We start from the raw sequence: 27,129 nt of genomic DNA, 5'->3' as shown, positions 1-27,129 counted from the left end.
GCTCACCAACAGCTCCGTGTGCCTGCAACACAGAGCTCCCTGACCATGGGCCCCTGGAAAGCCACCATCCATAGACCTTGGCTCCAACCCTAGAACTTAGTGTTGAGGTCCAAGTGCTAGGCAGCTCATCTCGAATAAGCCTGCAAAATACTTGCTATTGAGTGAATTTCAAGAAAATCACCACATGTCTTCTGTGGCCTCATTCTTTCCAGACACTATTCTCCTGATTTATTATCCCTTCTATCTCCGAAAGAAAAAGAAAGCTGTCTGTCCTTATTTACATTTTAAAATATTTCTGAATGTGACTTTTGGATTTTACTAACTGACGGATTGCCAGAGCTGGGGGCAGGCTTAATGCTGCTTCTACATAGATGGTGTTGGACAGCTGCCTACCACACTGTGTTGGGAAGATATGAAAGTAGATGGGTAGGTGGGAGAACAGAGCTTGAAGGAAAAAACTGAAAGGAGGCACCACAAATTCAGGGATGATGAGACCATGAAAGTCGGCCTCGTTGGCCCCAGAGTACCTCTCAGGCAGCAAAATGTATAACCTGAGACAAAGTAATAACCACAGCTGATACTTACATATAGCAAGTACCATGAGCCAAGCACCATTGGGAGTGCTTGACCACGTATTAACTCGTCTTCACGAGACAGTTGCTATCATTATTCCCCCACTACACAGATGAGGAAACAGGCATAGAGAAGTCCAGTAACCTGCTCAAGGTCAAGCAGATGGTAAGCAGACTGAGCTGGGATTCGAACCCAGAGAGTCTGGATCCAGAAGCCACGCTCTTAACCGCATACACTAGATTAATCTGAACTATGTAGGTATGCTTTTCTTCATGTATTTTATATATATATATTGGCCCTTTTATCTAATTAGAAAGGAGAAAGCCAGGGGCGCCTGGCTGCTCAGTAGGGGAGCGTCTGACTTTGGCTCAGGTCGTGGTCTCGGGGTGCTGGAATCGAGCCCCTTGTTGGGCTCCCTGCTCAGCGGGGAGTCTGCTTGTCCCTCTCTCTCTGCCCCTCCTCCTGCTTGTGCTCTCTCTGTCTCTCTCTCAAATAATTAATAAAATCTTCAAAAATAAATAACAAGTTGGGGGTTACATTTCAGGTCTCTAAGTGTCTCCTCTTGCTTCTGTTGGTAACCAAGGCAGGTGGGAGGGGCCCAGGGGAAGCAAGCAGGCTGGGGGCTGGGGCCAGCATTAGGGTAAGGGGATATCTTTTGAAATTTTTTTGGTCGTGTATTTTGTGAATTAATTTTGACCTTTTAAATACTGTGTTAAAATGTGTATCTTGAGAGGCAGCTGGGTGGCTCAGTCGGTTAAGCATGCCTTTGGCTCAAGTTGTGATCCCAGGATCCTGGATCGAGCCCCACATTGGGCTCTCTGCTCAGCGGGAGCCTGCTTCTTCATCTGCCCCTCCCCCTGCTCATGCTCTCTGTCTGTCTCTCTCAAATAAATAAATAAAATCTCTAAAAAAAAAAAATGTGGGGGCACCTGGGTGGCACAGCAGTTAAGCGTCTGCCTTCGGCTCAGGGCGTGATCCTGGCGTTATGGGATCGAGCCCCACATCAGGCTCCTCTGCTATGAACCTGCTTCTTCCTCTCCCACTCCCCCTGCTTGTGTTCCCTCTCTCACTGGCTGTCTCTATCTCTGTCAAATAAATAAATAAAAGCTTTAAAAAAATAAATAAATAAAAATAAATAAATTTTTTAAAAATGTGTATCTTGATTACTAGGAGTTTTGGGTGCCCCATTAAGTTTTACACCTGAGGTGAGAGCCTACCTTCCCTTGCCCTAGCTCCAGCCCTGCCAGTGGCCCTGCAAGACTCTCCCAAGTTTGGAGGCCTTGTCTGGACTTCCAACTCCAAACCCTCATCCCCTCCTCCTCTCCGCTCTTCTCCTCAAAGCAGTCATGGCTAAGAGACTTCCAGTCGAATCAAGGAGGGCAAAGATGTAGGGAGGAGTAAGGTTTCTTCAACAGGTCTGAGGATTTGCATATGGAACAACACTCCATTCTTGCTTTCCCACACCTTTTTCCTCCACCTACCCCTAACATGCTGTGGTTTCCTGGGTCCCTTGCTTCTCTTCTCTTTTTACTCTTTTCTTGTGCTTTGCAGGGGAAATCTCATCCGTACCTGGGGCTTCCCCCTTTCATTATAATTGATAACCACCAAATCGACGTATCTGGAGCCCCAGACCTGTTACATGGTAACCTCACATGTAAACTCACACCTGCCTCTCCGTCCTGCAGTCCTCCCCTGGCTATCCTCAGGAATCCCATACCCGATGCATTAGCTTTCTGTTGCTTCTGTAACAACTTGCCACAAGCTTAGTGGCTGAAAACAACACAAATATATTATCTTACAGAAGTCTGACATGACCTCCTCACAAGGCTAAGATCAAGGTGTCAGCAGAGCTGTGCTCCTTTATGGAGATTTTGGGGCCGGAGTGATCCATTTCCTTGCCTGTTTCACCTTCTAAGGGCCACCCATGTTCCTTGGCTCATGACCCCCTTCCTCCACCTTCAAAGCCAGCAACGTTGCATGTTTCTGACCATTCTCCCATAATCACATCTCCTTTTGATCACAGATAAGAAAGTTAAGGATCTATGCGATGACCCAGAGGCCCACACTGATAACCCAAAATAATCTCTCCATTTTAAGGTCCTCAACTTAATCACATCTGCAAAGTCCTTTTTGCAAGGTAACATGGTCACAGGTTCCAGGGATTAGGACATGGACATGTTTGGTTGGCCATTATTCTGCCTACCACACTCAGCATGTCCAAAGTTGAAGCCATCACCTCTTCCTTCCTTCCTCACCCTACCTTATTCTTCCCCTTAGTCCTTATTTCCATCCATGGCACTTCCACACATCCACTGGCCTGAGTTTAAAAGTCTGGCCTCATTATCTGCCCTTCTATCTTTCTCACATTTCATATCCAGCTGGCAGTGAAGTCCTGCCAATTGTCCCTAGAGAAATCTCCTTTCAGTCTATGCCACCTCACGTAAGCTCATATCCACCTGACTTTCTTCACGTCTGCTTGTTCTCAGATAGTCTGAAGATGCCACAGCAGTTCTCTAGACTGAGTAGTATCTTCACCTGTCTCCTGTCTCCACATAGTCCTCCGACTCCAAATCTTCCTTCCATACTATTCGCTAGAGGCATCCTTGTCAGATACACATTTGATCGTGTCAGTCCGCAGCTCAACGTGCATTTATAGTTTCCTGCAATCTATACGATACAGTTCAATTTCCTACCATGATGCAGAAGGCCCTTGATAATCTGGCCCCAAACAAACTAACCAGCCTTATGCCCAACACCACGTGCTGCAGTCCAGCCATACCAAGCAAGGGGAATTCCCTAAAGACGCCATTTTTTTCACACTTCTGTGGATTTGCCTGTATTGTGCTTTCTGCTTAGAATGTCCTGGGGCACCTGGGTGGCTCAGTCGTTAAGCGTCTGCCTTCGGCTCAGGGCATGGTCCCAGCATTCTGGGATCGAGCCCCACATCAGGCTCCTCTGCTGGGAGGCTGCTTCTTCCCCTCCCACTCCCCCTGCTTGTGTTCCCTCTCTCGCTGGCTGTCTCTCTGTCAATTAAATAAATAAAATCTTTAAAAAAAAAAAAAAAAAAAGAATGTCCTACGTTCTCCCTCTGCTTGTAGAACTACCCATCCTCAAGGACACACTCAAACACCACCCTGTCTGCTGTGTTTTCGCTGTTACTCTTATTTCTATGGTCCCTTGGAATTCCACATGTGGGACACCTGAGTGGCTCAATCAGTTAAGTGTCTGACTTTGGTTCGGGTCATGATATCAGGGTCCTGGGATCGAGCCCGCGCCGGGGGGGGGGGGGGGAGGGGGGGTCTGTGCTCAGCAGGGAGTCTGCTTGTCCCTCTCCCTCTCTCTCTGCCCCTCCCCCTGCTTGTGCTTTCTCTCTCTAATAAATTAAAATCTCAAAAAAAAAAAAAAGAATTCCACGTGGTGGTTAGGAGCACATGATTTAAAGTGAGACAGCCCTGGGTTTCAATCCCCACTCTCCCACTCAGCAGCAGCTCTGATTTGGGGCAATGGTTTTCTCTCTGAGTTCTGGATTCCTCATCTGTATCCACACCATAGGCTTCTTGTGAGGGTTAAACTAGTAAATAATATGTGCAAAGTACCTATGTCGGTCACAAATAGCAGCCATTATTATTCATATATTTATTATATCCTCCATTATGTATTTATGTATCTATCTCCGTTAAGAGATTATGAGCCTCTTGAGGAGATAAAAAGCCGTATTGAAAGGGCCATATCATATTTATTTTTTTCCTTAGCTCCTAGCACAGTGTCTAGAATATCGTAGGTATTCCACAAATAGTTGTTACCTGAACGGATCAATAGATACATGGATGGATGGATGGATGGATGGATGGATGGATGGATACAAGAATGTCTTCCTACAGAAATGAGCAAAACAGTATTTTGACAATTCATGGATTAGGGGAAACTTCTGAGAAAGTTCAAGGCATTTCTTTCTCACCTTTCACCTGGCAATCTCTTGCTCCAGATACGAGCCTGTTCTTATATAAATCCATGCAAGTGACTGTCCCCTGGTGGCCATTGAAGATTCGTATACAAGCCCCAGTTTTCAGATCCCAGGATCTGCAGGAATCAGGCCAAAAAAATGTTTTTAAGATTTTCTGAGGGCCTAAAGGGATCTTACTGCATATGACTTCCCTTAGATCAGCAGTCTGTTGAAAGGCAGCAAAGTTTCATGGTCAAGTTCAGAGTCAGAGGCCTGGATTTGAATCCCAGTTGCAGCACCTACTAGGTGTAACTTTGGGAAAGTTCCTTAATTTCTGTGTAAGCGTCACTTCCTCATTTGTAGAACAGAAATGATAATGATAGTTACACCTCGTAGGGTTTTTGTGCAGAATTAAATATGCAAATGCAATGATTGCCAACCAAGAGTGATTTCCACCCCTAGGGGACATTTGACAATGTCTGGAGACATTTTTGGTTGTCTCAGGTGGGGAGAGACACGCGTCTGGTATCTAGTGTGTAGAGTGCCAGGACACTGCTGAACGTCGTGCAATGCACAGGACAGCCTCCACACCAAGTACTTTACACTCCCAAATTGAGAAACCCTGCGTTAATTCACGTAACATTGGAACAACGACTAACATGCAGAAAACGCTTAATAAATGTTGGCTGGTGTTAGGTGGAAGAGTTTTTAGAATTACCACCAGGCTTAAAATCCGTGGCACTGATTGAACGGTAGAGCTGATCTTCAAACAAGAACAATTTACTTCAGTCACTTAGATCCAAAATATTTTACGTGTATTTCTAAGACATATCTAAGAGATACATGGGAACATGTGTGAGTCACAGCATTTCTTAATAAGCAAACTTGCCGAGGTGTCTCACCTATCACCGATACAGACTTCCACTTCAGCCACTGTGCTTTTGTGAGAGGAGGAAGTGTAATATTAAGATAGTGGGCTCTGGAGCCAGGCGGCCTGGGGTACAGTCCCAGGTCCATCACTCACTACGTGTATGATCGTGGATAAGTTAATGAACCGCTCTGTATCCCAGTTTCCTCATGTGTAAATCGGGGATAATAATGGTAGTTACCTCATAGAGTTATTATGACAGTTGGCATATAATAAACAATTAGTAAATGTTTCTTTTGTTTTTCTTTGAATGCACTAAGCTTTTTCCTCTAATATTCCCAAAGGTCCTGTGGCCTTGGCTGTTTGTCAGAGCCTGCTATGCACCCACAGTGCATTTCACGATATCCCAATGGCCTGAAAAAAAGCATGTTTTGAATTTCTGTTTCTAGCCACATGGCTGACCATGTGTTCAGGTTGTTTTTCTTAAGTTATGCAGAAAAGATATTTGATAAACACTTTTAGAAAAATAGGAATATTTTTCTAAAAATATTTTTACTTTTAGACTGACGCCTGGCTGGCTCAGTCAGAAGAGCATGTGACTCTTGATCTTAGGGTCGTGAGTTCAAGTCCCACATTGGGTACAGAGATTACTTAAATAAATAAATAAGCTTAAAAAAAAAAGAAAAAGAACAATAGGAATAGAAGGAACATCCCTGATTTCACAAACTTATAAACAAAAAGTTATCACAGCAAGCATTATACTTAGTGAAAAAAACTATAGATGTACTCCCTTCAAAAAGGGTAACAAGACGCTTGCTCTCACTGCTTCTGCTTAACTGGAAGGCCTAGGTAAAGTCAGAAAGAAAGAAAAAGAAAAAAGTAGTATATAAGTATTAGAAAAGAAGATAATTATTGTCATTATTTCTGTTGAAAGATCATCTACTTAGGGGCGCCTGGGTCACTCAGTCGTTGAGCATCTGCCTTTGGCTCAGGAATCACACCCTACATCAGGCTCCTCCGCTAGGAGCCTGCTTCTTCCTCTCCCACTCCCCCTGCTTGTGTTCCCTCTCTCGCTGGCTGTCTCTCTCTCTCTGTGTCAAATAAATAAATAAAATCTTTAAAAATAAAAAAATTTTAAATTTAGGGGCGCCTGGGTGGCGCAGTCGTTAAGCATCCGCCTTCGGCTCAGGGCATGGTCCCAGCGTTCTGGGATCGAGCCCCACATCAGGCTCCTCCGCTGTGAACCTGCTTCTTCCTCTCCCACTCCCCCTGCTTGTGTTCCCTCTCTCGCTGGCTGTCTCTCTCTCTGTCAAATAAATAAATAAAATCTTTAAAAATAAAAAAAAAATTTAATTTTAAAAAAATTTTAACAAAAGATATTTCAGGAGAATATCTTTATGACTTTACCAAAGGGAAGGATTTCTTAAATGTGTCAAGTCCACAAAGTCAACTACCTTAAAGTTGAGGATTTCTGTTCATCAAAAAACACGACAGTGAAAACAGGAGTCTTGAATTGGAAGAAGAAATTTGCAACACAAAAATGAAGAAAGAATTAGTATCCAAAAAATATAAAGAACTCCAACGAATCAGTAAGAAAAGGATAAATAAATAAACAGAAAAAGAGGCCAAACAACAACAAAAACCGAACAGGAATTTCATAGAAGCAGCAGCACAATGGCTGTAAAACACATTGTGATGGTTAATTTTGTGTGTCAGCTTGGAGGGTGTTTTGGGACAAGATCAACATTTAAACCAATGGGTGTCAAGTAAAGCAGACTGCCCTTCATAATGTGGATGGGCCTCGTCCAATCAACGGAAGACCTAAATAGAACAAGAAGACCAACCTCCCGCCCCAACTCCAACATGAGGGAATTCTCCAGCAGACCACCTGCAGACTTATCTCCACCTCCAACTCTCCTAGGTCTCCAGCCTGCTGGCCCACACTGCAGATTTGAAGCTTTCCAGTCTTCATAATCACATGAGCCAATTCATTATCTGGAAGCCTTACTACCTACATATGAAAATATGCCCAACCTCATTAGTAATTAGAGAAGTGAAAATTATAACCACAATAAGGATTTATTTAGTACCCATCAGATTGGCACTTAATGTTGTCAGTCTTGAACATTTAATATAGTAAGTGTTGGTGGGGATCTATAAGAAGGCACCTTGTCATACCCAACTGATGAGAGTGTAACTTAATACAACTGTTTCAAAAAACAATTTAGGGGCGCCTGGGTGCTCAGCCATTAAGTGTCTGCCTTTGGCTCAGGTCATGATCTCAGGGTCCTGGGATCGAGCCCCACATCGGGCTCCCTGCTTGGCGGGAAGCCTGCTTCTCCCTCTCACACTCCCCTTGCTTGTGTTCCCCACCCTCCCTGTCTCTCTCTGTCAAATAAATAAATAAAATCTTTTTTTTAATTAAATTAAATTAAAAAAATAATAAATAATTTTTAAAAATTTAGTACTCCTACCTAGAAATTTCACTACAAAGAATAAACCTTAAGAAAAACTCATGCACTATGGTTAACAATACTGCATCATACGTTTGAAAGTTGATGAGAGTAGATCTTAAAAGGTCTCATCACAAGAAAAAGAATTTGTAATCATAAGTAGTGATGGATATAAATAAACTTACTGTGGTAATCATTTTTCAATATATATGTATATATACACAAGATATATACATTTTCATATATATATATATATCAAATCATTATGTCATATACCTAAAACTAATATGTTGTATGTCAATTATATTTCAGTAAAAAAAATTTTTTTTTACTAATTTTTTAAAATAATCTCTACATCCACCATGGGGCTCAAACTCACAACTCCAGGATCTCATGCTCTACCACTGAACTAGCCAGGTGCCCCTGAAAAAACCTTTTTAAAAACTCACGCACACGGGTATCAGGAGACACATCCAAGAACATGTGTAACAGCAGATGTTTATTCTTTGAAAGAAAAAAAAACTGGGAACAATGCAAATATCCATCAACAGAAGACGACATGAGTTATAATATATTCATCCCATAAAATACTATGTCTCAATGAAAATAAATTAATTACCGCTACCTATATCCTATGGATAAATCTCGAAATCATGGTTCAGTGCAAGAGTCAAGTATATTCGAATTTTTTAAATACAATTCCATTCACATTCAGTTGAAAAATAGGCAAAAGTAATCAATATATGTGGAGATCTATAAATAGTTAGCAAAACTAGAAAGAAATACAAGGGAATAATTCGTATAAAATTTAGGACAACATTACCTCTGGCTGGGAGGGAGAAAGAAGGGAAAGACACACAGTGAGAATTGGGGAACAGTAACAACCTATTTCTTGGTCTGAGTAACAGTACATGGATGTTTATTATATTGTTTACAAATAAATGTATATGTACATTTTTAAATACTATTTTGCTTCTATACCGTATTTCATACCCACAGAAAACCACTTTTCCCTGAGGTATCTATAAAAAATATATATAAATTATGCCATCATCTAAGAGTGCTAAAAAAGATAGTTTCCGAAGGGCACCTGGGTGGCTCAGTAAGTTAAGCGTCTGCCTTTGGCTCAGGTCATGATCTCAGGGTCCTGGGATCAAGTCCCGCATCAGACTCCTTGCTTGGTGGGGAGTCTGCTTCTCCCTCTCCCTCTGCTCCTCCCCCCTGCTCGTTCTCTCTCTCTTACTCTCTCTCAAATAAGCAAATAAAATCTTGAAAAATTAAAAAATATATACCTTCTGATTCACAGCCTTCAGCTAGAAAATAGATCTGATAATTGCCACAAATCAATCTCATTCAAAGTTTAAACCGTATACAAATTATTGGTTTTTACCTCGCCAAATAAAGAAAAAAAAATGGTATGGGTTATTCAAGAAGTCAGTAGGATAAGTTTTCAATAAACATGAAAAGGAAAAAGCATGCATATTTCTTCCACGAGCTGACTTTAGGCCCTGGGGGGGGTGGACCCCAACTCCCTTTTACCACTCACCTGATACTCAGGTCATAACTCCCGCTCAGTAGAAAGTTCTCCTCCTCACACAAGAAGAGGGCACGGACACTCCCAGCATGGCCTCGGCACTCGATGGGTAACTCCTTCACTTGTATGACATCTAGAAGCTGGATCTTCCGGTTGGATGACACTGCGACCAAATCTCCCCCAGAATAATGAATGACTCTGTTTCGGTCCCACCTGAGTTGCCCAGGGAAAAAGATAATCCATGAAAGAAGAGTTAGTGTCCTTCCAGGAACTCCCTGAGTATGATGGCTGTCACCTGCAGCAATGGTATAGTGGAAAGCTGAAGAAGACACATCCCCAGTGGACCCCTACCTCGTACCATACCAAAAAGTCATTTCAGGTTAAAACCTAAAGACAACAGGCAAAACTATTAAAAAAAAAATCTGCTAACATATGATAAATCCTCAAGAGAGAGAACAGAATATGCATCATTTCCCAAACTTGTTTGACCACAGAAATCTTTTTTTGTGGAAAACCTCAGAGGAACACAGCTGGGAAGCCCTATACCAACGGCATATCCCACCGTTTCTTTTTTTTCTTTTTTTTCTCTTAACCAATATCCACTGAGCCTATTTTAGGTTCAAAGCCCAGTGCTAACAAGTACCATGGGAAATACAAAGATGAATTAAGATATGGGTCCTGCCGTCAATGACCTTGCAGTCCAGTAAAACAGGGTAAGTTAATTGTCCAATCATAAGATTATTAGCAAACAGATATGAGCAAGATGGGGCGCCTGGGTGGCACAGCGGTTAAGCGTCTGCCTTCGGCTCAGGGCGTGATCCCGGCGTTACGGGATCGAGCCCCACATCAGGCTCTTCTGCTATGAGCCTGCTTCTTCCTCTCCCACTCCCCTGCTGTGTTCCCTCTCTCGCTGGCTGTCTCTATCTCTGTCGAATAAATAAATAAAATATTTAAAAAAAAAAAAAAAAAAGATATGAGCAAGATGACCAAATCATTTATTGTCCAAATTGAGAATTTTTTATTGCGAAAGGGGACACTATTATTGATAACTCCAGGACCACAGAGTAAAGTGGGATTATTTCAGCAAACAGAGATGTAGTCATGTCTGAATATGAGAAGTAATTCTTGATATTTTCATCCTCCTTCCCCTTGTTATGTCTAGACTTCAATCAGCCATCATCTTTTCTTAAGGGCACTTATCACCATGCCAGCCATAAAAACTCATCTTTGCCTTTCCCCAATCTGCTGTGTCTTCCCTCTACTGACTGGTCAAGATGTAATTTGTAAGTAAGATTCACAGTCAAAAAATAAAATAGAGAGAGACAGACTCCACAAAACCTGATGAGTAAAGAGTGAAATCCTAGGCCTAAAGTATGGCAGAAAATTGATTATTGGGGCACCTGGGTAGTTCAGTTGGTTAAGCGTCCACCTCTTGGTTTTGGCTCAGGTCATGATCTCAGGGTTGTGGGATCAAGCCCTGTGTTGTGATGGGCTCCATGCTCAGTGGGGAATCTGTTTGGGATTCCCTCCCTCTCCTTCTGCCCCACCCCCTACTTGGGCTCCGGCTCGCTCTCTCTCTCTCAAATAAATAAATAAATCTTTAAAAAAATAAGTTGATTGGTGAAGGGCCTTCCTCTGGCATACCAAAGGGATATCACACCATGCGGTTATCATCAACACCATTTTCATGTTTAACATGGAAAGATATCCATGGTACTTTGCTGGAGTGGGTTACAGAAATATGTGCAGCATATCCCCATTTTTTTAAAGATTTATTTATTTATTTATTTATTTATTTATTTATTTATTTAAAGACAGCATGAGAAAGAGAGAGCATGAGCAGGGGGGAGGGGTAGAGGGAGAGGGAGAAGCAGACTCCTGGCTGAGCAGGGAGCCCGACTCGGAACTCGATCCCAAGACTCTGGGACCATGACCTGAGCAAAAGAGAGATGCTTAACCAACTGAGCCACCCAAGCGCCCCCATAACCCCATTTTTATTTAAAATTTGTAGGTATACATGCAAAGAAAATTCTAGAATACACATAAATATACATGAATATTAATATAATGAATATTAATCCACGTATTACTATACATGAAGATTATAGGAGGTCTTTGCTTTTCTCTACACATTTTCCGGCATTTGGTGGATTTCCTCTCCGCATTAAGCATATATTACTTCTAAAATTAGAAAAAACATAAAAATATTACAAGAAAAGCAATGCTTTTATGCACGTGACTTGTGTGAAAGACTGTTGATCAGTATACCCAAAATGATAACAGGACAGTGTCCTCTACCCACTGCCGAGAATGGTGCAAACACTCAGCACTGTTCTCCGAAGGGGATCTCATGTCGGTGGGGGGCTGGAGCTTGAGGTGAGGAAGGATTGCCTTTCCAAGTGAACAGGGTCACGGGAATCCTAAAGACGCCAGTGTGGGTAATTCAAGGGTCCCCGAAGACCTGGATTCTGACCCCAGTACCTACGTGTCAGAGAGGATGCGGATATTGTAAGTCCCACAGAAGACATTTCTCTCCTCCATCTGGACCTGCTGAGTTTCCTGGTTCTGGTATGCGGCCCACAGGTTGTAGTCATTCTAGCAAGGGAACACTCAGAGTCAAAGCACAGTGGCAACTTTACCCCGGGCCCCAAAGATGCACCCCCTAAGGTCTCCCCTGGTAGAGACGTAAGGGCCCAAGGATTCTTCCTCTTTGGGCTGTGGCTGCCACTACACGTGGGTTGGGAGGGACCCACGAGCAGGACCTAAAGTAATCCACGGAGAGTCAAGGGTCCTGACTCGTCCTCCACCTCTTTGTATTTTCTGTGTGTTCTGAGTCCATGAACTTCCGAGGTCGCCGATCGCTCAACTTTTCCAAAAACCCAGCTCACAAAGGGTAATGCTCACAAAATAAAGTCACAGGTGCCCTCTAACGGACTATGTTGCAGGAGTCTGGGTTTCGTGGGTACACTGCATATACCTGACAGTACAAAGCGTACTGGTGGGAACTCAAGCCATATGGGAAATCACAGCTACGCACTCTGCATTTGTGCCTCCATGTCTGCACACGGAGGCAAGCTTGATTTCTCCTTACAGCTGCCGCAAGAAGTACATCATTTGCCCCATGAAGTATTCTCATCGTTTTACAGATGAGATATATCCGAGCCTCAGAGAGAGGAAATCAGTTTTATCAAGTCTCAACAGGGGTGTTTTCCTTCCCTTTCTAAGAGTTATTTCCTTCCTTCCTCCCCTCCCTCCCTCCTTCCTTCCTTCCTTCCTTCCTTCCTTCCTTCCCTCCTTCCCCTCCTTCCCTCCCTCCCCTCCTTCCCTTCCTACTCTCCTTCCCTCCCTCCCGCCTTCCCTCCCTCCTTCCTTCCTCCCTCTATCCTTCCTCCCTCCTTCCTTCCTTCCTTCCTCCCTCCCTCCCTCCATCCCTCTCTCTCTTCTTCTTTCCCTTCCTCCCTTTCCCCTGTCCCTCCCTCCCTCCATGGCACACTTTCTGATCCACTGTGGCATGCCAGACATGCTGAATTCTGGCACAATGACTCAACCAGACTGAGTTTCACTCCTCTTTCCAGCCATACTCTTTACCCTCAAATAGCAGGAAATGACCACCATGCTAGCAGGAAACCAAAAAAGAGTGTGAGTTTATCATGAAAGCAAAGAAGACCACAGCATCATGTTTGGACCTGGGAGCCCTCCTGGGAACATCTCTTCAAAGTCTCCTTCCTACTTAGCCTTCTTCTCCATGCCCATAGACTCTTCCTTGGAATGCCCATTTTTCTTGGCTCAACCTCCTTCTTGATTTCTAACCCAGTAGTGATGTCCACCTTAGAAGCCTCTCCCCGGGGGGGCGTCTGGGTGGCTCAATCGTTAAGCATCTGCCTTTGGCTCAGGGCATGATCCCGGAGTCCTGGGATCGAGCCCCGCATCAGGCTCCCTGCTCCGCTGGGAGCCTGCTTCTTCCTCTCCTACCCCCCCTGCTTGCGTTCCCTCTCTCGCTGGCTGTGTCTCTCTCTCTGTCAAATAAATAAATAAAATCTTCAAAAAAATTTTTTTTAAAAATCAAACACTGTCCGGGTAGTCCTTTTTTGTCAGGCAATTACTAGCTACGTCACCTAAAACAGAAGGATGTTGATTCTGTTATACTTAGAGCAACAAGCTTGGAAAGAGCGGGTCAGCATCCAACTTATGTCTCTGTCACTCTGTCTGGGAGACCTGAAACTCTCTGTGCCTCAGTCTCTTCATCCGTAAAATGAGTGAGTGGGCCAACTCAAAGATAAAAAATTGCAGGTCAAATGAAGTCCACGAATGTGTTTTCTTTGGCCCCCATAGTTTTTAAAAAAATGCTTTTCATTGGTTGCCCGCATTTAAGGAAAACAAGAGATGTCACAAGATAATTCAGATTTCTGACTTCTCTAGAAAGCTCACATGGATGGGGAGGTGGAGGTCCGTAGTCTCCCATGCCAATAATTCGCGGGAGCTGCGCAGCAACTGGCCCCTTCAGATGGGGAGGGAACTCTCCAGCTCATGGTGGTTCCGTCATACTCGCTCACACCACCAACCTCCCTCATTCATGCGACCTGTCTGGCCTCTACAGACATATGAGCTAGATGGTTGCTCCGGTCCCTTCCAGCCCTCAAACTCTAACTCATACTACACGGTTGCCTTAGGAGAAGCTACAGTCTGGCCACGCCTCATTAAGTACCCTTTTGGGGCCCACGGAAGAGATTTCAAAATAGAATGCCCTTGAGCAGAGAGGAGGGGGCAAGAATCTGATGGTTTTAGGAATGACCATCACGCCTGGACATGCTGAATAGAGATCTCAGAGCCTTTCACCGGCTCTTCATTGTTGCCTGAGGTTTGGTAGGGGGTCTATGGTTAAGTAACTCCCCCCTTCATTCCTAGAACCAGAATAAACCTGGAAGTGAAAGGGGAGAAGGATTAATTCATTCGGGACCCTGGACGTTCTGGACCTTCCCTGGCCCGTCCATTTCTGAGCCACACTTTTGCAGCCTCTGGACGTGGGGACTGACGGGTGTCGAGGAAAATCCCAGCCATCACTGACATCCACTCGCTCACCAGATGAGGAATTTAAAGCTGAAGGAGAGGAAGTCACTTGCTTAAGGACACACAGCACAGAACTCTGGTCTCCCTTAGGGAATGTCACCTCCCAGACCGAAATCCACATTTCCTCTACCCTCATGTGACGGCTGAGTCTGGACTCCAGCACGGCTACGGAGAACAGCACACACTCACAGGGACTTGCCCCAGACGCCACCGCCACCCACCTTTGTTCTCAGTTTCAATTTCTGATTTTTCACACGCATGCGCTTCCCGTTATCGGTTATTTTAGGAACTGGGATAAGAAGCTTGTTGGCATAATTAGCATCGATTCCCTTTGTGTAGGATCCCTGAGGGAAGAAATACACAGAAAATGGTTACTGCTTTGGGCCCGTACTCTCCAAGAGGAGGGGGGAACCAGTATTTGGCAAGATCCGAAAGGTGGGTAAACTCTGGCGAAGGAAGGCCCCGGCCTGACCCACTAGGCCGCTAGCGTACGCAGACCGGCGTACGGTCAATAACGAATACCAGACATCTGGAGGGCCACCAGCGGGAAATGGCCAGCAGTCCTCAGCTTCCCAGAGGATGGCCCGCCTCACAGTGCCGGCCTCTTTCTGTCTTCTGTCATCTATCTCTGCTAAGAAAAACTCAAGCTCTCAAGAACCCATGATTGAGGGTAAGGCTTCAGGCAGGAAATAGAAGCAAAAATGCCAGAGACGGATACTCTCCAGGAAAATGGCACCTTGACCCGAGAACATATACTTCATGGTCTTTGAAACATCTGTGTACCATATAAGCTGCTCCAAGGACATCCTCGTGGCCCTCTTATTGCAAAAGCCACAACAGAGCTCTCTGGGGAAAACAACTGCCCGCTCTGCAAGGTTTCAGAAAGGCTCCGCCTCTCTCTTCCTGAGAAGTTTCTATATATGTTGTCCCTGCTAGATGCACTGACCGTGGGGTGTTTAACGGGGAGACCAGACACAAAGGAAGGGGCCACTGAAGCCTGCAAAGCAGCAAACTTGGAGGAGGAGGCCAACTAAGGGTCTACGGAATAGACCGGAAAGGCCCACAGTCAGGCCAACCTCAACACGGAAATGGGGCCGGTCTCTGGATGGACCCCACGCAGACGGGAAGTACCTGCAAGAAGGCAATATGGTTCTGAATGAACGTATGCATGGACAGATCCATCTTGACCTGCTGCACCAGCGTGGCCCAGTGCTGGCTCACCAAGGCACACCTGTTCAGGCTGTTTTTATCCAGCATACCTGAAACAAAAAAAACAAAAAAAAATGGAGCTGGGAAACTCCCAACCGAGCCATAATGAGCAGCATCTCGAGAAACCCCCCAGTACAGCCCAGCGTACTTAGAATATATTTGGAGAGGTGAATGGGCAGGTTACGGATGAAGTCCCGGTATTTGCTGACCCCAGAAGACAGGTCTTTGACGACGTCCAAGTCAACCAGTGGATCGGAGGGCACGTACTCTGCCTTTGACATGCCTGCTTTTCTGGAAAACAGCCTATTCATCTCAGAAATACACTGGATCGAACTCTTCCATTGTCCTTCTAGAGGAAAGCCAGAGAACGGGGCAGGGTGGGGTTGTGTCTATGGTAACTCCAGGCCAAGAGAAGCCCTCAGCAAACCCTCTCCCCAGAAATAGAGCTCATCGGAATCCACCCACAAGACCGCTGGATTTTTGTCACTTCTTCTGCCAAACTGGAAATGATAACCTCCCCAACCAAAGGCACAAGGACTTTTCAGGCTTCCCAGTTCAAGGAGATAGAGTAGCAAAGCCTGCCTGGCTTGGGTGAAATGGCCTTTTGCCTGGAATTCCCTTAGAATACCCCAAGAAAAACAAATGCAAACAATTTGGAAAAGGGGGAAATGAATGACATGAGTGGGTCAAGTGTTGATAATTATTGAACTTGAGTGATGGTTATTACATTGTCCTATCTGTTTATGAAACTGGAAGTTTCCAGATAAAAAGTGCTTGAGAATCGATGCTTTGGGTTTCTTGTAATTACGTCACGTAGAGATCTCGCTTCACAAACCAACTTAGGAGAGCCCTGAGGTCGGGCCCCAGTTCCCCACTGCTTTTGTTTCCTCCTCAAGACTGAATGCAAGGCTGCAGAAAATAGGCGCTGGTGGGCTGACCCCTAGAGGTACCCACAACGCCAAAGGTCAGGGGCCAGACAGGGGGTGGTGGCCCAGGACAAAGGGAGACTCCAAAGGAAACCCTTTGATAGTGTCCAATCTGAGCTCTATTTTCAGGTGTCTCTTAGAGGCACCAAGATGGAGGAGTGAAAACATGGACTTCAAGGTTATAATGACTGCCTTTAATTCTTGCTTCTCCCCTACCGGATTTGGGATTCCATGACGTAATAAGGATCCGTGAGCCCAACACACTGTTAGCGCCAACTGAACGTTCGTTTCCAAATCTGCCACCTCCAGATGCCACTGCCTTGCCCGCCGCTCCAACCCCATTGGGCCTTCCCGGCCTCCTGCCTATTAGTTTCCTTGCCACACGCTGACTTACCAAAATTAGATGCTTCACCCCCCACATTGTCAAGCGAATTTTCTCTTCCTGAAGCTCTGGACAAAGGGAAGGACGCGTTCCTGGTGCTGGCTGCCCAGCAAACATCTGAGGTCTCAGACTGCAGGTTGTAGTCTTTCTCGGGAAAGAAAAACACATCCCTAGTGTCTTGATCGAGGCCTGAAAAGCCAACGGCCAAGACAAGGTTGCTCTCTAAGCGGGGGTGTGGAGGAAAGGAGGTGAGACAAGCAGTTCTATTTCTACTTGCTTCTCTTCAATCTACATGAAACGGACCCGGCCAGTTATGTCTGGGTTTTCCAGCGGGGTGGGGCGGGGTCCTCTGAGTTTCTATATAAAAATTGCAGGAAGGGGCGCCTGGGTGGCTCAGTCGGTTAAGCATCTGCCTTCAGATGCTTCCCTGGGTCCAGCATCGGGCTCACTGTTCAGTAGGGAGCCTGCTTCTCCCTCTCCTGTTCCCCCTGCTTGTGCTCTCTCATTCTCTCTCTCAAGTAAATAAATAAAATCTTAAAGAAAGAAAAAGCTCTAAAAAGATCAAGACAATAAATAAATACATGCCTGACAGTTACAAGTTCTGCACTTCCTTCTGTGTGTGCACTTTATACTTTTCTAGAAGGAAGTCACAGTCGGCAATTCCTCCTTTGGTAAACAGGACTGCAGGTGAGGACAAGGAACCCCAGCCTGCATTCTGGAAGATCCCCAGCTACCTAGGCTTGTCCACACCCCTGGTCTCTGGGTGTGGCTTCTGAAGTCGGCTTTCCTAGTCCCCGTGGCCTCGTTTACCTGCGACATTGTTCCGCCGTCTCTGAAACAGGGCCCTGATGACACTGGCAGCCGTGAGCAGGAGCTTGGGGTCACACATCTGCAGCAGCAAGAGCGTATACTTTGCCTTGGTCCGGGGGGTGCTTCTCCGAAACCAGTACAGAATCTCCCTCATCTTCTGCTCTACGGTTTTATGCAACATCTGGTTCAGGGAAGACCTGACGATTTTCCCCTCCTTCCTGCTGAGGTTGACCCGGGAGCGGCTGTAGATGAAATCCTTCCCCTGCGTGGTCTGAAGGATATTCTGAAAATAGTGCAGCAGGTAGAAGCTGTTCAGTTGCTCCAGGATGCTCACGAGAAACCGCCTCTGGGGCCCCTCTCCGATCCTCTGGAACCATTCTTTGGTAGAGAAGATTTTCCAAGCCAAGACACATGTTTCACACTTTCGGCACACAGGGACAGCACTGTCTCCCTTCTCACAATGAAAATAGGGGGCATTCCTGAGCCTCGGGTCCAGGCTTTCCATGATCCTGAGATGACCCGCTCATTTTATCCTTGCCCGTTGTCAACCCCACCAAACACCAGAGGTACAGGAGAAGCTGATGGAGATCCCGGTTGAGCCTTTTCTGTTATAAACATTTCCCAGAGGAAAGCTAAACCCCTGCGTTGGATGGAAAGTTGATCTCTCCCAGAAACTGCCGGTAGAAGTCTGGCTTTTTGTACTGACCTCCTAGGAAACCTGGCTTTTACCGTAAATCTCCTAAACTGGGCACTGCTGCGGTGGAGGCAGTTGCTGTATATTCTGAAAGAGCTGGTCATCCCATTTCTAGGACAACAAGAACAGTGTTAGTCAAATTTAAGTTCTTAAAGGAAAAAAATATATATGTATCGTGGAGCCTGGCGTTGAGCTGTGATTGTGATTAATGACGGGTAAATAGTCATGATGTACTTACGTTTATAGCTGTTTGTATACGATCCTCAATGCGTTTATAGTCATTTCCTAACTCTCCTCGAACTGAGCACGCAAATGTGTAACAGGAACGTAAGTTGTTTTACTGCTTCGGAATGCTAACCAGAAACCTCTACAGGGAAGCCCTCCTTCGTGGAAAAATGTCACTCGGCCTCCATCGCACGCACGAGCACGGGTCTGGGAGACAGTACAGTGACTGAATTCAAGAGGGGGTCGCCCCTTGGGGTTCATGAAATTGAGCACAACCCGAGGAAGTGTTTGAGAGCAAAGAACTTTTGATTACGTGAGGCAAGTAAGGAGCCAGGGAAAGAGCTATCTCCCAAAGCACTGTCTCCGTGGCGTTAGGAGGGGAAGACTGTATTCAGTGTATGAGGGGGCGGGGGCAAGGAGCTTGCATATACATTAAGGAATTTATTCCTATTCTACTACTTGGGCATTTCGGTGCAATCACTCAGGCCCAGCCCATCCACATGTTAGTGCATGCATTATGTCCGAAAATGGCAGAAGGTTCCGCCCATAGGTGGAGATCTTAGTATTATAATGAGCTAAAGGTAAGTTCAGGACAAGGTTGAGGGGAGCGGGGGCGGGGAATCTGTGCAGAGCCTCAGCTCCAAGCCAGCTCAGACTGGCTCTGGGAGGAGACATCAGGCTAAATATCTAACTAGGGGCTACCAGGTGAGACACCCAGCTGAGCAGCTCCCAAAACACAGCACATTCCGTCCTGGCTCACCTCCGTTCCCCCTCTTCTTCTACCACTAGCTTTCAGCCCTCTGATCTGAGTAACCCCCAATGCATCCCAGGCAACACTACAGCAAGTGGCGAAGAGTGAGGGGTCTGGGGTCTGACTCCGGGTTTGGGCCCCAGCCCAGCTTACTAGCTCTGTGTACGCAAGCACATTACTTGATCCCCTATGCCTCAGTATACTCATCTGTCAAACAAAGACAGCAATAGTTTCGACTTCAGACTTGGGGTTTTGTTTTGTTTTTTTGAGGATTAAAAAGATGGCCTGTTAGATATTCAGCCCTCCATAAGCACTAACTATAGTCCTATTGTCGTTGTCATCATGGGTGTCATTGGGATCATTGCTCTGAGCAGCCAAGTAATCAATGCCCGCTCCAGTCTCTACACATGTGTGTGTGCACACATTGAGATGAAGGTAAAAAATGACCATATGCGTGCATAGTTTTTAAAAGAATAACGACAAAGGAGCACCCAGGTGGCTCAGTCGGTCAAGCGTCTAACACTTGATCGCAACTCAGATCTTGATCTCAAAGTTGTGAGTCCAAGCCCCATGCTGGGCTCCACGCTGCATGGAGACTACTGGAAAAAAAAAAAAAAGAATGATATGAAACATGGTGTACCTGTTTCATGAGGTCTGTACCATTCGCCATGGCTTATGATCCAATCAGGAGCGATGACTTGGGTCCTTAGAGCCAACCGTCTGAGTGCACGTGGTCCCTGAGGTCCTGCTGTCACTTATGATCCGAAAGAGACCAGGGGCTCACTGGGCTTTTTGACCATTTTGAACAACAAAATTTTATTTGCAAATCATATCTTCTGTAAAAGCTCAGTGTGTAACATAGACAAAAGTAATGTTATATTAGCATAAATCTATGTCATATGTTCAAAGTTCACATCTTAGCAAGGCAATTAGGGAGAACAATGGGCCTACTTTGATGAAGACAGAACCTGGAGACCTGAAGTTAAAGATGACAGACACACAGGCACCTGGGTGGCTCAGTTCGTTAAGTGTCCGACTCTTGGTTTTGGCTCAGATCGTGATCGCAGGGTCGTGAGATCGAGCTCTGTGCTGGAGCCTGCTTAAGATTCTCACTCTCCCTCTCCCTCTGCCCTTCCCCTCCCTTCAACAGATGACTGGATTAAGAAGTTGTGGTCCATATATACAATGGAATATTACTCAGCTATCAGAAAGAACGAGTTCTCAACATTTGCTGCAACATGGACGGCACTGGAGGAGATAATGCTAAGTGAAATAAGTCAAGCAGAGAAAGACAGTTATCATATGGTTTCTCTCATCTGTGGAACATAAGAAGTAGGAAGATCAGTAGGGGAAGAAAGGGATAAAGAAAGGGGGGGGTAATCAGAAGGGGGAATGAAACATGAGAGACTAGGGACTCTGAGAAACAAACTGAGGGCTTCAGAGGGGAGGGGGTGGAGGAATGGGATAGACCGGTGATGGGTAGTAAGGAGGGCACGTATTGCATGGTGCACTGGGTGTTATACACAACTAATGAAGCATTGAACTTTACATCGGAATCCGGGGATGTGCTGTATGATGACTAACACAATATAATAAAAAATCATTAAAAAAAAATTATAGCTTTCTTCCTGGATTAAATCAGATGTGTGAGACCCATTGTCACTGCTCTTGTTATTATAATGATTTTCCTAGATTAAGCCAAAATGTTTGCAGTAACTGAGCATTTCTGCTGCTCACATCTGGAGACCAGGCTTAGCTAGAGAGAAAGGTATTGGATATCATTGCCCTGCTTGGTGGCAAAGGCCGTCTCGTACAAGAGTCGGGGGTGTAGGGAGAGGAATCAGGCCGGCAAGGAGATCACTTCTCACAGCTCAGTCTCTTCTGTCTGAATTAGTATCTGGAGAAGAGGTGAAAGTAGATTACCATCTCAACTATCGGGAAGGCCAGGCGGAGGACCAGTGGCCAGGAGGAAAGAGTACCGTTACGCAGAGGGCTTGGGTCTGTAAGCAGGAGACACACTACCCCCAGAGCGGCTACAGATTGAACGTAGCTTGTGTTTTTTGTTTTGTTTGTTTTTAGAGAGGCGGAGAGAGAGAGTGGGATGGGAGGGGTGAAGAGGCAGAGGGAGAGAGGGAGAGAAAATTTTAAGCAGGATCTCACAACCCTGAGATCATGACCTGAGCCGAAATCAAGAGTCGGACGCTTACCTGACTGAACCACCCAGGAGCCCCTAAAGTGGCTTGTTTCTGAAGGTCCAAATTAATCAGTGAGGCCGACGTACATCAGAGCAGTTTTATCCACCCAACTCAGTCTTGATTCCATGCTGAGGGCCAACTGTGGCCCCGTGGAGAAGCACAAACCTGGGAGTCAGAGAGACTGGCTGGAACCCCACTGCTGCTCCTTACTAGCTGTGTGACCTTGAACAAGGGACTCCTGCCTCTCTGAGCTCCTATTGTCTTATCCATAAAGACACATAATCCCCACCCTGCAGGGTGTTGTACTAGGAGGACTACATTAATTAAAGTAGGTGAGCATGGAATTTACTTCTGCTTCCTCCCCATTCCACACACACACACACACACACACACACACACACACACACACAGCATCTTACCTGCAAGGTGACCGGATGGGATAAGCCAATAGCGGGGAACTGGCGCCACTAGTACCCAAACAGGCAGGCAGGCAAATAGCTCTCGTCAGACTCAAGACCCAGGAGAGGAAAACATTTCTCAAAGGCAGGCTTTGGGGCTAAGTCCACCTGGAGATTTTTCAAATATTCAGGCTACCAGCAGCCTGGAGGCTCCATGCCAGCCCCTAGGGGTTCTTTCTGCCCTGTGTTCTTCACAATTCTGATTAAACCGTCTTCCCATTTGGCCCCAATCTCTACTTCCTTTTCCCACCCTCTCACGCAATTTGGCGAAGCCCAGACGGTACGGCTGCTTCATCCCAGCCCGCTCTGCTCCCCTAGTTAACATTGCACCCACAGCCACCTGCCCGGTTCAGCCAGCAGGAAGTCGGGAAAGGGCTTGGGGGCCGGAGAAGGAGGGTGTGCGGTGAAACCAGGCTGTGCCATGACCAGCTACCTGCCCCTAGATAATTCCCTTGCCACTCCAGGCCTGCCCCCCTTCTGTAAAATGGAGATCTCACCTCCGCCTAGCTCACACGTGAGTGCCAGGGTCAAATGAATGGATGTATTTGAAGGGCATCTTACAATGTGTGAAGAACTATGCAAGTACTGTTACCAGGGAAAGCGGGGAAACTCGCATTTTATCATGACCTCCCCATTATGCGGTGTTTCACAGTTCATTGAGCAAAGCTTCTGTTCCTGAGAAGTCCGTGATTTTCCACGCTGCCGAATTGCCCTTTGACTTTGAAAGAAGCAGGTGGAAAACAACGGCATTGGCTAGAAATGTTGTATTATCCACAAGGGGGAGAACCAAGACAAGCACAGAGAAGTTCGAAGCCCAGCTATTGCTAATTGAAGAACAGAGCAGATTAAGGAGAGATAGATGGAAACCAGTGGTTCTCAAACTGACATGGGCTTTACAGTCCCCTCGAGGCCTTAATAAACCAGACTGCTACGCCCGGTCCCCAGAGTTTCTGAGCCCTCAATCCAGGCTGGGAGCCCAAGAATTTACATTTCTAAGAAGTTTCTGGATGGTGCTGATGGGGATGGTGGGGAAACCACACTGAGAAGCACCGATGTGAGCTGCGCTTATGTCTCAGAATCTGTGAACCGAACGTCATTTAAAAAATAAACACAGGCTGGGACGCCTGGGTGGCTCAGTCGTTAAGCGACTGCCTTCAGCCCAGGGCGTGATCCCGGCATTCTGGGATCGAGCCCCACATCAGGCTCCTCAGCTGGGAGCCTGCTTCTCCCTCTTCCACTCCCCCTGCTTGTGTTCCCTCTCTCGTTGGCTGTCTCTCTCTCTGTCAAGTAAATAAATAAATAACATATTTTTTAAAAAAAATAATAAAAAATAAATAAATAAACACAGGGGCACCTGGCTGGCTCGGTCGGTGGAGCGTGCGACTCTTGATCTCAGGGTTGTAAATTCGAGCCCCACCTTGAGTGTAGAGATTCCCTAAAAATAAAATTGTTTAAAATAGGTAAAAATAAACACAAATCCATCATTCTTTCAGAAGTGATTACTGTGTGTCCTTGAGCACGTTCCATGACCTCTCTGAGCCACCAGTGTTTTTGTCTTCATTCCCTGAAACAGGGAAAATTCTCTCTCCCAGGGCTACAGAGATGAAATAAGAAATGGTATTCAAAAGGAGTACTCAAAATGTTAAGGCCCTTTCTACTTCTCATTAATCTTCAAAGAATCTAAGCTTTTTGGAGGATAGGTCAGCAACACTTCAGCAGAGGGGTGTGGTAGCCAGAGGTGGATTTCCAGAGAGAGAGAGAGGATCCAGGATCTCTAATATGTCTGACCAACCGTTATTATATGTTCTTGTTTGGGCGTAAGGAGTCACCAGAGACAGTGAGGGCTTCCGTGTGGCAGTTGTCCACTTTATTTTTAGGTCGGCCCTAAAAATTATGCGATAGTAGCTTTGTAGGATTTTTTTTTAAAAGATTTTATTTTTTATTTGACAGAGAGAGAGACAGCCAGCGAAAGAAGGAACACAAACAGGGGGAGTGGGAGAGGAAGAAGCAGGCTTCCAGCAGAGGAGCCTGATGTGGGGCTCGATCCCATAACGCCAGGATCACACCCTGAGCCAAAGGCAGTCGCTTAACGACTGAGCCACCCAGGCGCCCCTGTAGGCTTTTTTAAAAGATTTTATTTGTACATAATTTATGCACACAACGTGGGGCTCGGACTCACAACCTGGTGATAAGAGTCCCGTGTTCCTCTGACTGAGCCAGCCAGGCGTCCCAGGTTTAGAGTCTCTTAATGGGCTCCAGGTATGGGTCTGTCATTGATGAACACGTGATGGGTTGGTTAAGGGTATGAAAGTGATCACTGAAGTTTTGTGAATAAAGAAGGGCCAGGTGGGGCACCTGGGTGGCTCAGCCGGTGAAGCGTCTGCCTTCGGCTCAGGTCATGATCCCAGGGTCCTGCGATCGAGCTCCACATCGTCCAGCTCTCTGCTCAGCAGGGAGCCTGCTTCTCCCTCTGCCTGCTGCTCCCCCTGCTTGTGTTCTCTCTCTTTCTCTGACAAATAAATAAAATCTTAAAAAAAAAAAAAAAATCTTGCTTGAAACTGACTGAATAGAAGATGGGGCCCGGATGCAGAGAGGAGGGCCTGGGAGGAATGGCTGGAACAGAAGAAAGGATGACAAGGGTTTTTATGGAAACTTCTGGAAGCAAGTTATAATTTGAAAAGGCTGAGAACACCGAATTGCTAGAGCTCAAAGCACCTCAGATAGGATAAGGAGTTCACTGAGTTTGACTATAGTAGCTTAGTACATCTTTTGAAAATTATTTTTTTATATGAGACATAAACACACAGTTTTTTCCCCAAGTAATCAGGGTCACTACATTAATTAATTTAGGGGAAAAGTCGTTAATTTGGGGGAAAGGATTTTAACCTCGAAGTCCGCATCACTGCTATGTTGACCCTCGGTCTTTGTCGGATGACCTGTGTGCCCTCTTCTTTTCCAGTACCTGTGCCCCTCCCTCCAGGGAGACTGGATTTTCTCAACAAGACTAGAGAACAAACCAGAAATGGAGATAAAGACTAAGCACATCCTTGGGGCGCCTGGGTGGCACAGTGGTTAAGCGTCTGCCTTCGGCTCAGGGCGTGATCCCGGCGTTGTGGGATCGAGCCCCACATCAGGCTCTTCCGCTATGAGCCTGCTTCTTCCTCTCCCACTCCCCCTGCTTGTGTTCCCTCTCTCGCTGGCTGTCTCTATCTCTGTCGAATAAATAAAAATCTAAAAAAAAAAAAAAAAAAAAAAAAAAGACTAAGCACGTCCCAACAAAGACTAGACGACCAGTCACTCTTACCCAAGCCATACACAGTGTGTGCCCTGCATGTGCGTATCAGCTGCACACAATATAGTGACCCTCCTTGAAAGGCCACCTGCCCTACCACTGCCATGTCTCATCATGGGTGCAGAGGGAGGGAAGTCAAGCTCAAATCTGAGGGAGCTGGGAGAAGCAGGAAATGTGCCCTCTACCATTTCTTCCATTTCTGTCTTTGGCTAATGAGGCTGGAGTGGTGAGCCCCAAAACGCGGGCATTTGGTTGTAGAGATGGGGAGCAATCTGGTAGATGGTCAGTCAACGACACAATACAAAATCCAAGATGGCCTGAGAAGACATTAAATTAGAGGCAGCGCATCAGACATGGAATTGAGGGATGCATTCCATACTGCCTTGTCTGTTACTGTTGTGAATAGTAGATTCCTTTTTTTTTAAAGATTTTATTTTTATTTTTTAATCTCTGTACCCAACATGGGGCTTGAACTCACAACCCTGAGACCAAGAGTCACATGCTCCACTGACTGAGCCAGCCAAGTGCCCCTTGAATAGTAGATTCTTCTTTTAAAAATATGTTTAACAATTATTTTTTTCTAAGATTTTATTTATTTATTTGACAGAGAGAGAGCACAAGCAGAAGGAACCACAGAGGGAGAGGGAGAAGCAGACTCCCCGCTGAGCAGGGAGCGCGAGGCAGGACTCCATCCCAGGACCCTGAGATCATGACCTGAGCCAAAGGCAGATGCTTAACCAACTGAGCCACCCAGGTGCCCCAAATAGTAGATTCTATTTAGCTCTTCAGATTCTGTCACTTTTCACTTAAATTTAAATCAATTTCTTGGGGTACCTGGGTGGCTGTCGGAGAAGCATCTAACTCTTGATTTCGACTCAGGTCACAGTCTCAGGGTTGTGAGACTGAGTCCCGCGTTGGGCTCTGTGCTGAGCGTGGAGCCTGCTTGAGATTCTCTCTCTCACTCTCCCTCTGCCTCTCTCCCCCTGATCGCTCTCTAAAAATAAATAATAATAACAAGTAAAATAAAAATATGAATCAACTTCTTGTGATCAAAAGATACAGCTAGTTATGTTTTGGTCACTTGGTGCCTAGCATAGTGGCTTGCACGTTATAAATGCTACGTCTGTTGAACCAATTTGATTTGAGGACAGTCACTCCAAAACCACGCTGAACCGGGTTAGAGAAATAAAGGTTGTTCCACGACCGGGCCAAAATTCCTATCTCCTCATTCCATCATGAACCTTGGGAGGACGTGGGAATTTGCTCAGGTTCCATAACGTTCCTGGAAGAGAATGCCATAGGCACTTGAACTTCAACCCGTTGGGACAAGAATGAATTACGTAGTGTCTAAAATTACGTTCTGACTCTACAACCACAAGGGTCTCGTAACGGAACAAAACAATCATGCACCAGAAGGAGCTCCTGATGAGTTCAGGTTTTTTTTCCAAATGCGTCTACACAATGGAAGAGGAAGTAAATGTAGGTAAATACAGAAGGGTGGTGTGCACGCGCACACACACACACACACACACACAGCTTGGGGAAATGACAGAATATAAAATAGGCCTTTGTTCTCTTGTTTTATATATATATATATATATATTTTTTTTTTTTTTAATATGTTCATTTTAGGCAACTCCAATTTGGAGACCAAGAATAAGAAAAATGGTATGCCCATCCGTGGACACAATGACAGACAAGAAGTAGATGTCCCAAACTCTCAATTTTGCTTTGATCTTTTATATCAAG

At 45.7% G+C, this 27,129-nt stretch overlaps 1 protein-coding gene across 3 annotated transcripts in view; it reads right to left on the bottom strand.

The window, feature by feature from the left end:
• FBXW10B (F-box and WD repeat domain containing 10B) overlaps positions 1-24,015 on the bottom strand; it is a 40,809-nt gene extending 16,794 nt beyond the window's left edge. For 2 of the 3 annotated variants that reach the window (XM_057311309.1, XM_057311311.1), the window contains exons 1-9: positions 20,076-24,015; positions 17,766-18,570; positions 16,968-17,099; positions 15,796-15,996; positions 15,570-15,697; positions 14,660-14,782; positions 11,857-11,966; positions 9,384-9,584; positions 4,532-4,653 (exon numbers count right to left, since the gene is read on the bottom strand). In XM_057311309.1, the coding sequence (XP_057167292.1) occupies positions 4,532-4,653; positions 9,384-9,584; positions 11,857-11,966; positions 14,660-14,782; positions 15,570-15,697; positions 15,796-15,996; positions 16,968-17,099; positions 17,766-18,270 (1,522 nt within the window). In that variant the 5' untranslated portion in view covers positions 18,271-18,570; positions 20,076-24,015. The remainder of the gene's footprint in view (positions 1-4,531; positions 4,654-9,383; positions 9,585-11,856; positions 11,967-14,659; positions 14,783-15,569; positions 15,698-15,795; positions 15,997-16,967; positions 17,100-17,765; positions 18,571-20,075) is intronic. The other variant, XM_057311310.1, reaches the window with a different exon arrangement.
• Positions 24,016-27,129: the final 3,114 nt, after the last annotated feature.

This window comes from Ursus arctos, unplaced genomic scaffold (assembly GCF_023065955.2).
Source record: "Ursus arctos isolate Adak ecotype North America unplaced genomic scaffold, UrsArc2.0 scaffold_14, whole genome shotgun sequence".
NCBI lineage: Eukaryota > Metazoa > Chordata > Mammalia > Carnivora > Ursidae > Ursus > Ursus arctos.
Note: the sequence above shows the minus strand (reverse complement) of the source record. Positions and strands in the feature narration are given on the sequence as shown.